The sequence below is a fragment of the Zootoca vivipara genome, chromosome 6 (assembly GCF_963506605.1).
Source record: "Zootoca vivipara chromosome 6, rZooViv1.1, whole genome shotgun sequence".
In the NCBI taxonomy this organism is placed as follows: Eukaryota; Metazoa; Chordata; class Lepidosauria; order Squamata; family Lacertidae; genus Zootoca; species Zootoca vivipara.
The window spans coordinates 10,132,321-10,150,685 of NC_083281.1; the positions used below are offsets into that span (position 1 = coordinate 10,132,321).

At 48.0% G+C, this 18,365-nt stretch overlaps 1 protein-coding gene across 2 annotated transcripts in view; it reads left to right on the forward strand.

Annotated features, from left to right (window-relative positions):
- Nucleotides 1-18,365, forward strand: part of KCNN1 (potassium calcium-activated channel subfamily N member 1) — a 68,754-nt gene that overhangs the window by 28,196 nt on the left and 22,193 nt on the right. The window contains exons 2-4 of one of the 2 annotated variants that reach the window (XM_035120689.2): nucleotides 4,029-4,478; nucleotides 5,220-5,315; nucleotides 8,667-9,085. In XM_035120689.2, the coding sequence (XP_034976580.1) occupies nucleotides 4,110-4,478; nucleotides 5,220-5,315; nucleotides 8,667-9,085 (884 nt within the window). In that variant the 5' untranslated portion in view covers nucleotides 4,029-4,109. Of the gene's footprint in view, nucleotides 1-3,675; nucleotides 4,479-5,219; nucleotides 5,316-8,666; nucleotides 9,086-18,365 lie in introns of those variants that run through there. The other variant, XR_004692861.2, reaches the window with a different exon arrangement.

An 18,365-nucleotide genomic window follows, 5' to 3' on the forward strand; every position in this document is an offset into this window, starting at 1 on the left:
GGGGGGAAAATTCCTGCATTGCAGGGGGTTGAACTAGATGACCCTCAGGGATCCCTTCCAACTCCACAATTCTGTGATCTTCTGTTTTAACAATGAAGAAGAAGAAGAAGAAGAAGAAGAAGAAGAAGAAGAAGAAGAAGAAGAAGAAGAAGAAGAAGAAGATCTATTGATAAATCAGAAGGATTCAGAAACACCCCTGAGCCAGATGGATTTAGCTTGGCACCTACAAGCTGAGAATTAAGGAAGGAATTAGTCTAGAAATGATGGAAGGAATTAAGTCTAGGAAGGATGAAAGTTCTGCAGTATTTCTGGGGAGCTCAGGGCCGTAGGATCATAGAACTGTAGAGTTGGGAAGGGACTACAAAGGCCATCTAGCTCAACCCCCTGCACTGCAGGAGTCCCAACATGGGGCTCGCCCCCCACAAGGTAGAGGGACCCTACATCGCTTAATTTGGGGGGCCTCATAGACCCAACTAGAGCCGCGTTGGTTTGAGTCAAATGTATTGATTTTTTTTTTTGCTGCATATATTTCAACAGTTTGGCGTCAGTAGCCTAGATGTTGTAAAGCTGTGGTGATCTGTTATGGAACAACCCCCTTGAAGAAGACGGTTTCAGTGATTGCCCAGATTTCATTGCCGGTTGAGGAGAGGCCCCGATGAGAAGTTTGAGCTTCAGGGCCCCCCAAAATATAGGTCTGCCCCACCCCCAAACATTGAGGACTAGCATCTTTCTTTGAGGGAAGGGTCATAACTCAGCAGCAAAGCATTTGCCTTGCATGCAGAATAAGCCACATTCAATGTCTGCCAGTCAGTAGACAATACTGAAGTAGATGAAGCAACTTCCAAACCAGCCTGTGAAAGATGCATCAGGGGGGGGGGGAGAACTTTGCAAGCATGGTAGTCAATGTGCCTACCATTTTCTTGCTCTACGAGGATCCTGCTCCATCTGGAACGGTGGTAGTGACTCTCCCTGCCTGCTCCCTGTCTCACCAGAGTGGTGCATGCCCTGGTTATCTCCTACTTGGACTACTGCCATGCTCTCTACATGGGGCTACCTTTGAAGGTGATTCGGAAACTGCAACTAATCCAGAATGTGGCTGCCAGTCTGGTGACTGGGAGCAGCCACCGGGACCATATAACACCAGCCCTGAAAGACCTACTTTGGCTCCCAGTACATTTCTGAGCACAATTCAAAGTGTTGGTGCTGACCTTTAAAGCACTATAAACAGCCTCTGTCTTGTATACCCGAAGGAGCGTCTCCACCTTCATCTTCCAGCCCAGACACTGAGTTCCAGCTCCGAGGGTCTTCTAGTGGTTCCCTCACTGCGAGGAGTGAGGTTACAAGGAACCAGGCAGAGGGCCTTCTCGGTGGTGGCACCCTCCCTGTGGAATGCCCTCCCATCAGATGTCAAGGAGCTATATAACCTTTAGAAGACATACAAAGGCAGCCTTGTATAGGGAAACTTTTAAAGGTTTTATTATGTTTGTATATATGTTGGAAGCCACCTAGAGTGGCTGGGTCAACCCAGTCAAATGGGTGGGGTAGAATAATAATAATAATAATAATAATAATAATAATAATAATAATAATAATTAAAGTTGCTGCTCATCATTGCCTGATGCAGGACTGAGTTCCATAGTTTAACTATGCACTGCGTGAAGAAGTGATTTCTTTTATCTGCCCCAAATCCTCCAACATTCAGCTTCATTGTATGGCCATGAGTTCTAAAGTTACACAAGAGAGAGAGAGAGAGAGAGAGAGAGAGAAAGAGAACCTCTCTATCTGCTTTCCCCATGTGACGTATGATTTTGTAATCCTCTATCATGTACTATCTAAACTCCACCATCCCCTCAATCATTTGGGTTGTCCTTTCTTGAACCTTTTCCGATGCTACCATCTCCTTTTTGAGGCGAGGCGACCACGGCAGCAACGCTTTGCAAAGCAGGCAGGGGAGAAACATCTACAGCACCTTGAACTCCTTGGAGGAGAAGGGCATATATAAAAAAGGAATAAGTAATAATGGTGTTCTTTCATTCTGATCCTTCCACCTCTAGTCATAACTCAGGAATGAGTTGGTCATTTCTTGTAAGGCCCCAGTCTTGACAGATGGCCATCCAACCTCTGCTTAAAAACCTCCAAGGAAGGAGAGTCCACCACCTCCCGAGGGAGTCCTGTTCCACTGTTGAACAGCTCTTACTGTCAGAAGGTTCTCCCTGGTCCTTAGTTGGAATCTGCATTCTTGCAACTTGAAGCCATTGGTTCGAGTCCTACCCTCCAGAGCAGGAGGGAAACAAGCCGGCTCCATCTCTCAGATCACACACTTATTCCTTCCCTCTCTTCCCTTCCTTGGGAGCCACTGAGTCACCTTGCCTTGCAATTAGCCTGCCAGTCCTGGGAACATCTCGGAGGGCGTCAGGACGGGAAAATATTGGTGCCAAAGCTTTTGAGCCCCGCAGGGTGTAATTAGCCACACCGGGAACATTGCGCCGAGGCTGTAAGGAACCTCTTGGCAGGGGAACAAAGCCGCCATCTCAGGGGAGAGGGGGGCCATCACAAAAGCAGGACGCAGCAGGTACAATTGCAGCCTGGCAGAGCGGGTGCGATGTCTGATTGGCACACTGGACCCTCCCATAGCCGCTAAATGCTCACGACTGGGGGAAGGGGTTGGGTAAGGGCGTCCACGGATGGGTAAATTGGGGGCCTGTCAAGCGAGCACAAGAAGGTAGTACACTGAGTCAGTCCATTGGGCCAGTGCATTGACTGAACCAGCTACATCGCGCACGCTGGATAGAGGAAATAACACATGGAAGGCAGAATATTTGTAGAGGACCGTTTTTGCTTCCTCTGTCATAACTCTAGAACTCAAGGACATCCAACGAAGGTGAGCATTGGAAAATTTGGGGCAGATAAAAGGAAGAGCTTCTTCACAGAGCACAGAGTTGAGATGTGGAACTCCCTGCCACAGGAGGCAGCGGCAGCCACCTGCAGAACTGGCAAAACCAACAACAAAATTAAGAGAAGCTAATGATGAGTGTTTTATGGAAGAACTGGTGCCTCTCTCTCTCATTCTCTCTCTCTCTCTCTCTTGGACTACTTAAAGAAATTTTGTAGTATGATAGTATGATGAACTCACAAGCAGGATTTGAGCTATGAGCAGCCAAAGTGATTCGAGTATAATATTGTGGGTCTGATTTGATAGATATAAGCAGCAGAAGGGGAGAAACAACAACAACTCAGTGGAAAACAGGGAAGGGGACAAAAATAAGAGAAGAGGCGAAACTGTGTTTTGAATGTCTGTGTTAAAAATGTTGAAACTTAATAAAATGGAATTGGGGGGAAAGGAGGCAGTGACATCCGCCAACTTGGATGGCTTTAGAAGAGGATTGGACAAATTCATGATGGAGGAGAGGACTATCGATGGCTGCTGATCACAATGGCTATGGTCTGCAAACAGGCACAGGCTCCAATTGCTCGGGGGAAATTCTCCTATATATTATCAGGTCTCCAGGTTTCATAAGGTTAATAGGAACCAGTAACCCCAATGCCACGGGCTGGTTGGAGCCAGAGGAATGGGGGGGGGAACCAACTGGGGGAACTCCAAGGAAAGAAGGCTCGGAGCCCAGGGAGTGGTGGTGGAACCTGAAGCAGGAGAGGAGGCAGGCCAAGAGGCAGAGATGGATCTGGCTGGGGAAAAGTCATGGATTTCTCCCCCTCCTGCTGCAACCAGCTCCCCTCACCCATTGTCTCCCAGAACCAGGAGAGGCATGAAAAGAGCGGAGGAGAGGTTGGCTGCATGCAGGCACAGTCCCCGATTGCTTGGGGAAAGCCCTGGAGAAGAGGGGGCTTAGGCAGCTGAGGGGAGACAGGGACCTTCACTCTCAGCAACTGCTTCATAGAGCTAAGACCTACCAGAGACGGGTTGCTGGGCTCATTAGGCCTGACGCCCCTCTGCAGATTGTGTTTTTGCCAGTAAAGGATTGACTCCAACTTGCACAGTGCGATTCACTGCTGGCACCTCCTCTCTCCAGGTGAATGCTGATTCCCAAATTCTGAGCCATGCTGGGTCCAGGAGCACGGTCAGCGAGCCCAGCCCTTTCGCCGAGATAGCCATGAACAGCTGCAAATACAACGGCGGCGTCATTCGGCCCCTCAGCAGCCTGAGTTCCTCCCGCCACAACCTCCACGACCTAGACGCCGAGACCCAGCCCCTGCAGACCTTCCACGACTCCGGCCTGGAGGTGGTGGTCTCCAAGTCCGAGCGCAGCAAGGGGTCGGACCCCCACCTGGACGACGACCCCGAGGCCGAGGAGAGGCCACGCAGCCACAAGAAGAACCAGAACATCGGCTACCGGCTGGGCCACCGGAGGGCGCTGTTCGAGAAGAGGAAGCGGCTGAGCGACTACGCCCTGATCTTTGGGATGTTTGGGATCGTGGTCATGGTGACAGAGACGGAGCTATCGTGGGGGGTCTACACCAAGGTAAGGGGCTCCAGATTCCTATTATTGTGAATTATTATTCTTACAACTTGCAACCTGGCCTAATGTCCCAGGGCAGGCTGCAACAATAAAGCAATTCAAAACAACTTACAGAAACCAGGTAGATCCTAATGATATGCATACCAGGTGTCAAAGGATAAAGAGACACATCTTCGGTTCTGGGCACCCCACTTTAATGTAGATATCGACAAGCTGGAATTCTAGTCCAGGGTAGTCCAACTTTTCATACCGAGTGGTCTGCAGGTGAACTTCCAACACAGAACCCGTTGGTCCATGCCTCTGAATTAAAATTTCACATCATGAATTAAAGTGTTTGCAATATATTTATAATATGATTTAATATACATAATTAAAAGATTTAATTAAAATTTGATGAGGAGGGTTGGTTATCCAGTTTGCAGATGACACCAGTCCGGGAGGAGTAGCTAATGCTGCAGAAGGCAGAATCAGAATTCAAAATGGCTCATCTGGCCTAGCCTAGGAGGGAAGCCACAAAATTAGCACAACTCTCTTCACATGTGATTCCCAGAAACTGGTATTATTCCAATGTAGGGGGTGGAACATAGCTGCTGTTGATAGCCCTCTCCCTTGTAGATTCCCCCTCCCCTGCCGCCCTGCATCATCTTCTAAAGCCATCCAAGTTGGTGGCTATCCCCACATCCTGTGTCAGTGAGTTCCACAGTTTAACAATGCACCATGTCTCTTCTCCGTTCGCTCCTCTAGGAGTCTTCATATTCATTCGCCCTCAAATGCCTCATCAGCCTGTCCACGATGATCCTCCTGGGGCTCATCATCATGTATCATGCGAGAGAGATCCAGGTGAGAATCCAACCGCCGAGCAGGTTTTGTACGAAGGCTGAAAATATCTTATTGTTGTTTACTTGCCCTCCTCCCTGTAGTCCAAGAGCAATTGAAACGCGATGTTAAAAATGGATCGAAACAACTTGCTATCCCAGGAATAAGATGGGTCCTAAAAACAGAATCACAAACTGTAGAGTTGGAAAGGACCACAAGGGTCATCTAGTGCAACCCCGTGAAATGCAGGAATCCTTTGCCCAACATGGGGCTCGAACCCACAACCCTGAGATCAGGAGTGCCATGCTCTGCTGATTGAGCCTCAAATGTCAAAAGCCAGGGTTAAAGAGGTGTGTCTTCAGGATTCTTTGGAAGCTGTGCAATGTAGACACCAGAAACACCAGGGGTGGGATGGGGAGTCCCACACCTTAGGGCCGCCACAAAGAAGGCCCTCTCTTGGGCTGCCACCCCCCAAACCTCTGAGGGCGGAGGAACTTCCAAGAGGGCCTCCTCTGCTGATCTGCCAGGAAGGGGCCTGAGACATTTAGGGTTTTGTATGTATACCTCGCTTGGGAGAATCATGAAATCAGGTCGGCGGTTCGAATCCCCGAGACGGGGTGAGCTCCTGTTGCTCGGTCCCTGCTCCTGTCAACCTAGCAGTTCGAAAGCACGTCAAAGTGCAAGTAGATAAATAGGTACCACTCCAAGCGGGAAGGTAAACGGCGTTTCCATGTGCTGCTCTGGTTCGCCAGAAGCGGCTTAGTCATGCTGGCCACATGACCCGGAAGGTGTATGCTGGCTCCCCCGGCCAATAAAGCGAGATGAGCGCCGCAACCCCAGAGTCGTCTGCGACTGGACCTAATAGTCGGGGATCCCTTTACCTTTACCTTTATGTATGCCACGCTTGGGAGAATCATGAAATCACAGGAAAACTTAGCTGGAGTTGATGCCTGGTGGCCTCACCCAATTGTTAGACATTTCAACGGGTCTACCATGAGTATGGTTGGCATTGAATATGTATAACCCAGGGTTCTTAAATTGCAGAGTTAGAAGGGACCACGGGGGTCATCTAGTCCAACACTCTGCAATGCAGAAATCTTTTGCCCAACGTAATGGAGACAGCAACACAGCAAACATCATGGCTTGCCATTGGTAGTCTTCTCCTCTGTGAATTTCTCTAATCCTCTTTTAAAACAATCCAGGTTGGCAGCCATCACTGCCTCCTGCAGGAAGGAGTTCCACAGTTTAACTATGCCCTGTGTCTGTGTGAAGAAGCATTTTCTTCCTCCTACCCTGAATTGTCCAACACCCAGCTCTTCCTTGGACAACACCGTAGAACTCTAGTAACATGATGGAGGAAAGCTGTCTGCGACAGTCATTTGCAACAACAACAACAATCTCTGTCTTTCCTTCATTGCAGGGGGTTGAGCTAGATGACCCTCTGGGGACCCTTCCAGCTCTATAGTTCTATGAAACAATATACTAAGCAAAATGGCAACAGGAACCTGCCTGTATTAGGAGAAAGGTGGCGGTGGTTTTCAAGGATGCTAAAATGGAGCGAGCAAAACAGTATACCCTCCCACATTTCTCCAATAAAAATAGGGACATCACTGGGACTTTCCGGGATCAAATCAGAAACCGGGATGGCTTCTGAAAATCCAGGACTGTCCCTAGAAAATAGGGACACTGGGAGGGTCTTGAATGGGAGAAACTGAGAAGTTGTAGCATAGACGGATTTGCTCATCTATAGGTAGTGGGAGCAATCTGGGAGGGTTTGCTTTGGGTGCCGCCGCTGTTTCCTCTGAACGAGGAACAGATGGGGCAGGCCTGACTTTGGGGCTGCTGGAGCCTGGAGCCATTACTCAGTCGAGCAGCCCCAGCTGGCGCCAGTGCCGTCGCCGAACAGAGAGGCGCCCGCTCGCGACACCTCACAGGCATCTAGCACCCGCCGTTGAACAGCAGGGAGAGTTTTCCCATTAAAATGTTTTTATGGGCTGCGTCAGAGGACGGAGGAACTGGCCCTCAGCCCCGCAGAGGTGAGGCGGAAGAGGAGGACATTTTCAAGGGGAAGCAGGTGGGCCCTGAAACGAACAGATCCTGGCTCAAGGGCTGAGAGGGTCTTTGACCTTGCTCTGCCCTTCACTGATAGATGGAGAGAGCACAACTCTGCACTCGACGAAACTCAACATTCTTAGGTGCCAAGCAGACCTTGAAAACCACATTACACTAAACAATATTATTCCATCCCAGTTTCTGTGTTCTTAAGATCCCTTGAGTTTCATGCTTGTGTGTGCCCAAAATTTGCACGACCAGACCTGTTAAAGGTTTTTTTTTTAATGAGCTGATCATCCATCCCTTCCTGGTCCCACCCTGATTTACGGCTCCATCCTTTCCACACCTGTTTAGTTGTACATCCCTCGGAATTCAATGGGTCTCACTCCCGGGTGAGTGGTGGAAGGATTCTGCCCTTAGCAAATGAATCAATGGGATTGTGATGAATGCGAGCGTCTCAAACACATAGAAAGAAGAGCATGGTGTCTTGCAGTTATTATTATTTGGGGGGAGTAGCAGGTAAAGGTTGAGGAATGCCAATGCCCCTCAATCTGAATCACAAAATTGTAAGTGTCACTCTTGGTGGGGGGGATATCTATTTAACACCTATCAATCATCTGTTGTTGTTGTTGTTGTTGTTGTTGTTTGTTAATTCAGCCTTTATTGGCATAATTTAGACAATTTAGAAAATTTAGACGTGGGTGGTGGTGTGGTCTAAACTACTGAACCTCTTGGGCTTGCTGATCGGAAGGTTGGCAGTTTGAATCCCCGCAACGGGGTGAGCTCCCGTTGCCCGGTCCCAGCTCCTGCCAACCTAGCAGTTCAAAAGCACGTCAGTGCAAGTAGATAAATAGGTACCGCTCCGGTGGGAAGATAAACAGCATTCCCGTGTGCTCTGGTTTCCATCACGGTGTCCCATTGCGCCAGAAGCTGTTTAGTCCTGCTGTACACATGACCCGGAAAGCTGTCTGTGGACAAACGCCGGTTCCCTTGGCCTGAAAGCGAGATGAGCACTGCAACCCCATAGTCGCCTTTGGACTTAACCGTCCAGGGGTCCTTTTCTTTTTTCTTTTTTTAGACAATAGAACCATAAGAGGGGGAAGCAATCATCCATAAAACTTTGCTAATCAATATCTATATTAAACACATAAAAGGTATAAAAGACTCAAGAGCCACCATTAAGTAAGATCCAGAATTGGCTACCTGCCATGTGCATTTCTTTGGCTGGGAAGGGCTCTTGCCAAGTGCCCACCTTCCTTGTTTTGGACCATGACGGGTGTACCCCGCAAACCTGGCCTGAACGCCGTCACTCCCTTTTCGCAGCTGTTCATGGTGGACAACGGAGCGGACGACTGGCGCATCGCCATGACCTACGAGCGCATCTTCTTCATCACGTTGGAACTCCTCGTCTGCGCCATCCACCCCATCCCGGGCCAATACTTCTTCACGTGGACGACTCGCCTGGCGTTCACGTACGCCACCTCGGAGGCCAACACCGACGTGGACATCATCCTCTCCATCCCCATGTTCCTCCGCCTCTACCTGATCGGGCGGGTCATGCTCCTCCACAGCAAGCTCTTCACCGACGCCTCTTCGCGGAGCATCGGGGCCCTCAACAAGATCAACTTCAACACCCGCTTCGTCATGAAGACCCTCATGACCATCTGCCCCGGGACGGTCCTCCTGGTCTTCAGCATCTCCTCCTGGATCATCGCCGCTTGGACCGTCCGTGTGTGCGAGAGGTAAGTCCCGGTTCTTCTACTCCCGCCGAGGAGGGCAGAGCAGGGGAAAGGATGGCACTCGCCAAGGGGGGTCTTTGGTGCCCCCTGCCGCAGCCGAGGGAAAAACCAGGTTCCTGCACCCATTGAGCTCGTTGGGTTTCCTTGGTGCTGAGTTCGAGTCTCTCCGCTTTTTCCAGGATGGAGAAATCCCATCATCCCCCCCCACCGCTTCCTTTTGCTTTTTACTGATTTGTTAACCCCAAAATCCAAATGCAAGCATAACGAAAAAGAAAAAAGGCCGTGTGGAATAATGAAGAGTAAAAAATGCAAACCACAAAGTATCACAGCCTGGAAGTACAAAGATGCAGCGTGGCTGCAAAGGGATAATAAGGCATTAATTCGCTCAAAGACCTGCATTTTCACAAGCAAAATATAATAATAATACCACTATCATTAGTAGTAGGAGTAGACGCAGTATATCTATCTATCTATCTATCTATCTATCTATCTATCTATCTATCTATCTAATCCAGGCATCCCCAAACTTTGGCCCTCCAGATGTTTTGGACTACAATTCCCATCATCCCTGACCACTGGTCCTGTTAGCTAGGGATCATGGAAGTTGTAGGCCAAAACATCTGGAGGGCCACAGTTTGGGGATGCCTGCAATAAAATTAAATGTCCACAAATTTCACGTAAAGTTCCAATGCATATTAATTTCTTCTTTTGTTTTATCAACATTGCATTCCATTTTCTGTAGGGGTTTTTCATTCTATCTCATTGCTGCATCTTTTATATCATAACCGCAATACAATAATGTCTAATTATTTCTGTTGCTCCTAGTTAAAATCCTGCTTGCGAATTCATTGAATTATAATATTTCTTTGAATATCCTGGAAAAAATGCTTCCATAATTCCATAAAGCAGTCGCCATTAAGTTCTCTTATTTTAGCTGTTGGCTTTTTGGGTTCAGCACAGTCGATCACTTATTTTATCCATTTTTCTACGGTGGGAACTTCTCCCTCTTTCCATTTCTATGCAGAAAGAATCCTAGCTGCTGTAGTTACATACATTAAAAAATCAACAATCTTCTTTTTTTGGGGGGGGGAGTTCTGTCCCCATAATCCCTAGGGGAAAAAAAGCTTCAGAGTTGTTGTTGTTTTGGTATAATCAAACTTTTTATTATTATTTCATCATATATCAATTTATTACCACCCTTCTCCCGAAGGTCCCAGGGCAGGTTATAACAATTAACACACAACAGTAATATTAAAATGCAATATTAAAAAACAGTTTAAAGCAATGCAATTACAGGAAAGGACCCCCCCCCCTCTCAAAAAAAGTTTGTCCCATAGATTAAATTTTTTGACGCTGTTCAAAAATAGCAGGCAAAGCTGTCAGATGGAAGCTGAGGTGATTTTGGCACATTTCAATACAGTATATTCAGCCTATTTTCAATTGAATACAGTAACAGCCAGCCCATGTTGCAGAGCGGGTCAGGGGAGGGAATTTTGGTGCTGTTAGGCTTTTAATGCAAGCCTATATCTAATTCACCCTTTTGGAAACAGTAAGCAAACATGAGCACAGAACTATCCTTCAAAATTTGCACTTATCGCAGTTTTGCAGCAAAGCTCTCCAGCCAAGTAATGCCTGCAAAAGGGGGGGGGAAGAAAAAGTTAATGAAAATAATAAATAAGATGCATTAATATTGCAGGAAAGTCCTCTCAAAAACGTTTCTGGATCAGGCAAAAATTTCATTTAAGAAAATGTGTATGAGGAGAAATTTGCCCTAGGGTATTGGCAAATTGCCATGGGGGCATTAAAAACAAGATTTAAAAAAACTATTACTACTAGCAGTATATTAGTAGTATTTATTTATTTTCCTGCCCTTCACCAGCAGGTTCCAGGGCAGGTGCCAGCCATTCAATATTCAGAAATTTATTATTATTATTATTATTATTATTATTATTATTAGCCACCCATCTGACTGGGTTTCTCCAGCCACTCTGGGCAGCTCCCAACAAAATATTAGAAACACAATAAAAGCTCAAACATTAAAATCTTCCCTGTGCAGGGCTGTCTTCAGATGTCTTCCAAAAGTCATCTATTGTTTATCTGTTTGACATCTGATTAAAAACAGTTGAATCTGATTATGGTCACAGGAATAAGGTCCTGGAAGCACGCAACTCAGGCATCAAATGCTTGGAGAACTGAGCTTAAGACTTGGGAGAAATCGAGGGAAAACAGAAACAGATTCATCCCTCCCTCGTTGTGCCAGATCTGGGCTTTTCCCTCGGCTGTGTCGGACCCAGGGGGGCACCCCACACTTTCCAGCAGCCCCCCCCCCCCCGCGTTCGTCTCTGTGCCATTCGTGTGTGTTGTTTGCTTTCTGGACCTTTTGCCCTGTTTTTTCCTCCGGCCTGGAAACTGCTCAATAACGTGCTATTGTTGTTGTTGTTGTTTTCCCTCCTCTCGAAACCGCTGTGCGCTTCTCGTAGGGACAAACTGTGAGTTCCGATTGGCTAGCAGCCGGGTAGATGCAACCCTTGCACGGAGGCCTAGACTTGCTCAGAATTTAAGATTAGCTGCAGCTTGCGGGATTGGCAGTTTGGGGGTGTCGGCTGTGGGGGGGGGGGGTCAGGGGAAGAGGAAACCCTGGGTGCTGCTGGTGGTTGCGAACTTTGAACAGAATCCCAAAGCTAATCTAGCTTTCGGAAGGACGCTTCGTCCATCTATCCCAGGCACCCCCAAACTTTGGCCCTCCAGATGTTTTGGACTACAATTCCCATCTTCCCTGACCACTGGTCCTGTTAGCTAGGGATCATGGGAGTTGTAGGCCAAAAATCTGGAAGGCCGCAGTTTGGGGATGCCTGATCTATCCATTCATTCATTCATCCATCCATCCATCCATATGTCCTTCCTTCCTTCCTTCCTTCCTTCCTTCCTTCCTTCCTTCCTTCCTTCCTTCCTTCCTCTTCATTTCACCACCTCAACCTTCCCGTCCAGAGAATCTACTCCTCCCCAAAGCTTTATATCTTCCAAAATTCTCACCGGCCACCCCCTCCCATCTTACGATGTTTGCATTCCTAGAAGACCTGTCTTTCTTTCTCAAGAGGAAACAACGCATGCATGCAAGATCTTGCCCTTGTTGGCCTTCGCGTCTAAATTTTGCACGGCCCCATCTCCCTCATTTGTGATGTGTGCAAGTGTGCATTGAAGGATCTGTCCCAGACCCTCTCCCTTCAAAACTGCATCATGATGAAACCTTTCAGAACACTAGATAATGATAGATTTCCATCAGCTTAGGAAACCTTACTGCAAGGGCAGCGAACCTTAGGCCTGGGGGACAAGTGCCTCTCTGTCTGACCCTCAGGACTCCCTCCAGGCCACATCCTCCTCTCCTCGGACCGCTCTAATCACTCACCACTGCTTCGCTCCCTCCCTCCGGTGTTCTTGCCTGGCTGGCTGTAGGGATGTGTATAGAAGCTAAGAGAGGATATATTTCTTCGGTCTTATCCATCTGGAAGAACCAGGTGCACAAATACAGGATGGGGGATTCCTGGCTGTACCTGTGAAAAGGATCTGGGGTCTTAGTGGGCCACAAGCTGAATATGAGTGAACAGTGTGATGCAGCAGCAAAAAAAGTGAATGCTATTCTGGGCTGTATAACGAGAAGTCAAGTCTCCAGATCAAGGAAAGAAACAGTACTGCTCTATTCTGCCTTGGTCAGACCACACCTAGAATCCTGGGTGCAATTTTGGGTGCCACCATTTAAGAAGGATGTTGGCAAACTGGTAGGTGTGCAGAGGAGGGTGGCTGCTGCTCCAGAGAAGCGGACACGGAGCAATGGATTCAAACTTCAAGAAAGAAGATTCCACCTAAACTTTAGGAAGAACTTCCTGACAGTAAGAGCTGTTCGGCAGTGGAATTTGCTGCCAAGGAGTGTGGTGGAGTCTCCTCCTTTGGAGGTCTTTAAGCAGAGGCTTGACAGCCATATGTCAGGAATGCTTTGATGGTGTTTCCTGCTTGGCAGGGGGTTGGACTGGATGGCCCTTGTGGTCTCTTCCAACTCTATGATTCTATGATTCTAAGATGATCAAGGGTCTGGAGACCAAGCCTTATGAGGAACGGTTGAGGGAATGATACCCAAGGTAGCCCAATAAAGAGGAGGCTGGGAGGAGATACAATGGCCATCTTCAAATATCTGCAGGGCTGTTACATGGAAGAGGGAGCAAGCTTCTTTTCCCCTGCTCTGGAGGGCAGGACCAAAGCAAGGGATTCGTGTTACAAGAAAAGACATTCCAGCTAAACATCAGGGAGAACTTTCTGACTGCAAGGGCTGTACAACAGTGGAACGGTTGCCATTGGGAGGTGTTCGGCTCTCCTCCTTTGAAGGTTTATAGGCAGAGGTGGGACGGCCATCTGTCGCGGATGCTTTTTGCTGAGATTCCAGCATTGCAAGGGGGTTGGACTAGAACAGGCATCCCCAAACTGCGGCCCTCCAGATGTTTTGGCCTACAACTCCCATGATCCCTAGCTAAGAGGACTAATAATAATAATAATAATAATAATAATAATAATAATTTATTATTTATAACCCGCCCATCTGGCCGGGTTCCCCCAGCCACTTTGGGCGGCTTCCAACAAAATATTAAAATACAGAAATCCATCAAACATTCCACCTAAACATTCCACCTAAACATTAGAAAGAACTTCCTGACAGTAAGAGCTGTTCGGCAGTGGAATTTGCTACCAAGGAGTGTGGTGGAGTCTCCTTCTTTGGAGGTCTTTAAGCAGAGGCTTGACAGGCATATGTCAAGAATGCTTTGATGCTGTTTCCTGCTCGGCAGGGGGTTGGACTGGATGGCCCTTGTGGTCTCTTCCAACTCTATGATTATATGATTCTATGATTAAAAGCTTCCCCAAACAAGGCTGCCTTGAGATGCCTTCTAAAGGTCTGGTAATTGTTGTTCTCTTTGACCTCTGGTGGGAGGGCATTCCACAGGGCGGGCGCCACTACCGAGAAGGCCCTCTGCCTGGTTCCCTGTAGCTTTGCTTCTCGCAGTGAGGGAACCGCCAGAAGGCCCTCGGTGCTGGACCTCAGTGTCCAGGCACAACAATGGGGGGTGGAGACGCTCCTTCAGGTATACTGGACCGAGGCCATTTAGGGCTTTAAAGGTCAGCACCAACACTTTGAATTGTGCTCGGAAACGTACTGGGAGCCAATGTAGGTCTTTCAGGACCAGTGTTATGTGGTCTCGGCGGTCAGGGATGATGGGAATTGTAGTCCAAAACATCTGGAGGGCCGAAGTTTGGGGATGCCTGGACTAGAAGGCCCTTGGGATCCTTTCCAACTCTACGAGTCTATGAAAAGAGGATTAGGGGGGGGGAATCACAGAGCAGGAGATGGCAATTGCTGGCTCCTTGCCATGATGGCAATGCTATGCCCAGCGTCTGAGCCCTGAATACCAGATGCTGGAAACTGCAGGAGGGGAAGAGTAGTCACGTCCCTCAATTTCAATGGGCCTACTCTGAGCATGGCAAACATTGGCTAAAACCCAGTTTCCCCTTCCTGCCCACCTCCTCCAAACCCATCCCACCTCCGACAAAGTGGCCTTTCGTCCACAGAAGCTGGTGCCCCCATAAATCCTCAGCCTTTAAGCTGTCCCGAGGCGTCGATGTCATTTCCTGGAAATTTATCACACTGCCAGGCCGGCGTTCAACCTTGAGAGGGGAGCGAGGGGGGGGGGAGCCTGTCTCCTGCACCCTCGTTCTCTTCTTGGTGCAGCAGGATGGGTGGCTGGTGGCTGAGGAAGAACCCCCTTAGATGCCAAGATGGAGAAGCGCCCCTGGGCTTCAGGAGCTCAGCCGTGCCATGGATTTTTTTCGGGGCTGCTGGTTTTCTCTGCACGAGGAAGCAGTGAGTCAGGCCACACTCACCCGTGAAGGGAACCGAGAAGGCTGCGTGATTCAAGCACACATGCACACCCACTGCCAGAGGAGAGCCAGAGGAGACTTCGATCCCTTCCTGGCCCAGTGATGCCCGCTTTTCACAGAATCATAGAGCTGCAGGGTCGGAAGGGACCCTTAGAGTCATCTAGTCCAACCCCTGCCATGCAGGAATCACAGATTTCGGGGGTTGGGGGGAGAGACAGAACTGCCAGGCGGCTAAATCTTGGCACTCCTGTTTATCATCATCATCATCATCATCATCATCATCGAATCATAGAATTGGAAGGGGGATCCCCAAGGGTCATCTAGTCCAACCCCCGGCAATGCAGGAATTAAATCATGCCACCCCTGTTTATCATCATCATCATCATCATCATCATCAAATCATAGAATTGGAAGGGGTACCCCCAAGGGTCATCTAGTCCAACCCCCGGAAATGCAGGAATTAAATCATGCCACCCCTGTTTATCATCATCATCATCATCAAATCATAGAATTGGAAGGGGGACCCCCAATGGTAATCTAGTCCAACCGCCTGCAATGCAGGAATCGCAACTAAAGCAGCATCATCATTATTTATAGCCCACCTTTTCCCCTGGGACCGGGACTCTAGTTAGCGCACGGAAATTAAAACCAACACAGAGAAAATGCAGAGAGCTAAATATCTATCGAAGATAGCAGTTGGGGGAAAAAAAGCAATTAAACTATAATGGAACTGAGAACGATATTAAACTGAATCTTTGCAAGCTAGCAAAAGCGATCTAGTGAAAGCAACATAGCGCCGTTGAAAGTCCTTTCCTGGGAAGCAGCCAGCTTTCCCACAATGCACATTCTGCATTGCAGTTGGGGGGTTGGACTAGATGCCTCTGGGGGTCCCCCTTCCAACTCTACAGATTCCCCCGCCACCCCCTCGCATCCTTTCCCAATGTTCCAAGCAAAATGTTCAAGGGTTCACAACCGCCGCTACCCTTCCCTGGGCAAGGAGAGCTGGATACACCTACGGGGCAGAGCTGGGGAGGGAGAAGGGTTGGGGGTCCACTAGCTCGAGCTGTGCAGGGTGCATAGAAAGAAAGAAAGAAAGAAAAAGCAGCAATCCTAAATTCCTCCTCTTAACATTGCTTGGCGTAGTCAGGCTTGTCTGGGTCTCTCTGTTCCTTTAGTTTTTTTTCCCTTCCGGGGGCAAATTTTCGCATTCCTCTATCCCAGTTTTACTCCCTGCATGCCACTCCAGAGCACTCTCTTATCCGCTAACTTCCAGTGCATCTTCTGAAATCCACCATGCTCCATGCCAGCTCTTTTCCAAGGTCGGGGAGGAGGTTATTCTCTTTCTTTTCCTTTCCTTCTCTCCCCACCCCCTTCCTTTTTTGCCTGCAGAGATTTGCACTGAAGGGTTTTGCTGAAAACCGTGAACTTTCTTTACTCAGGCCACACAGTTCACCTGCGGAACTCAGTGCCACAAGGTGTGGCGGTGGCCACCGTTTTAGTCAGCTATAGAAGTGCTGGGGCGGGCAGCAGGCAGATAGGTATTTGCAGGGGACACTGCAATTTGTGCATTGATTACAGACACAAGTGATCGGATAAAATTTTGCCAAGCTGAATCGATCTCTTCGGAAAATCCGTACAATTTAACAATTCAAAACTCAGAGAGCATAGTTGTGGGCCTTATTATAGTGGAAATTGGTAGACTTTTGAAGAGGAGGAGTCAACTGCTAGTAGCCATGGTGTCTAAATAGAACCTCCTTGTTCAGGAACAGTCTATCTCCAAATAGTAATTGCTGGAACAAGCAGGTCTCGCATGCAAGCTCAGTCCCCCCCTCAAGGGTAACAAAAGTTATTTACAATATTGGATTGCCAGGTGGTTGGATCCAGCAGGGATCCCTTGTATTAAAGACTCGTCACACTCATTGAACTGAATGAACCTTTCTAATTTAGGCCACATTCATACAATCCTTTTAAAGCACCACTTTAAACATTCATGGCTTCCACACACCCCAAAAAATTCAGTGTGTGTTTGAGCAGGAAGGTGTACAGAGGAGGGCAACCAAGATGATCAGGAGTGCAGAAATTAAGCCTTGTGAGGAACAGTTGAAGGAGCTGGGTATGTTTAGCCTGGAAAAGACGAGACTGAGAGCAGATAGGATAGTCATCAAAAATGTGGGTGGAGACGCTCCTTCAGGCATATGGGGCCAAGGCAGTTCAAACATTTAAAACTTCCCAATAGAGGGCTGCCTTCTGATGTCTTCTAAAAGTCAAAACAAAATAAAAAATTCCTTCCAGCAGCACCTTAGAGACCAACTAAGTTTGTCATAGGTATGAGCTTTCATGTGCATGCACACTTCTTCAGATACACTGAAACAGAAGTCACCAGACCCTTATGTATAGTCAGAGGGTGGGGAGGGGTATTACTCAGAAGGGTGGTGGGAATGGGTGATTGGCTGATAGGAGTGGTAAATCTGTTGATGACTGTTAACAACCGTTAACGACTGCAATTGGTCTTGCAGGAAAAAGCAAGGGCTGAGGTGCTAAATAAAGCTTTATACATAATGAGATAAGAATCCAGTGTCCTTATTCAGACCAGGTCTCTCCATGGTTTTAAGCTTGGTTTTTTGTTTTTGTTTAGTCGTTTAGTAGTGTCCGACTCTTCGTGACCCCATGGACCATAGCACGCCAGGCACTCCTGTCTTCCACTGCCTCCCACAGTTTGGTCAAACTCATGTTCGTAGCTTCGAGAACACTGTCCAACTATCTCGTCCTCTGTCGTCCCCTTCTCCTTGTGCCCTCAATCTTTCCCAACATCAGGGTCTTTTCCAGGGAGTCTTCTCTTCTCATGAGGTGGCCAAAGTATTGGAGCCTCAGTGTCAGGATCTGTCCTTCTAGTGAGCACTCAGGGCTGATAATGAGTTGCAATTCAGCAACTTCTCTTTCCACCACCAGACTTAACATGGACACTGGTACCAGAGCCTGCAATAAACCCAGATGCCAACTTTGCTTCCACATACATCCGGACCACACCATCACTGGCCCCAACAACATCAAACATACCATCTCAGGACTATTTAATTGCTCATCTTCTAACATTGTGTATGCCATCAAATGCCAACGGTGCCTTTCAGCTCTCTATATTGGACAAACAGGCCAAACCCTACACCAAAGGATAAATGGACATAAATCTGACATCAGGAACCACAAGACAGAGAAACTAGTAGGAGAACACTTCAATCTCCCAGGACATTCTATAAAAGATCTCAAAGTAGCTGTTTTTTACAGGAAATTTTCAGAAACAGACTGGAAAGAGAAGTTGCTGAATTGCAACTCATTACCAAGCTTAAAACCATGGAGAGACCTGGTC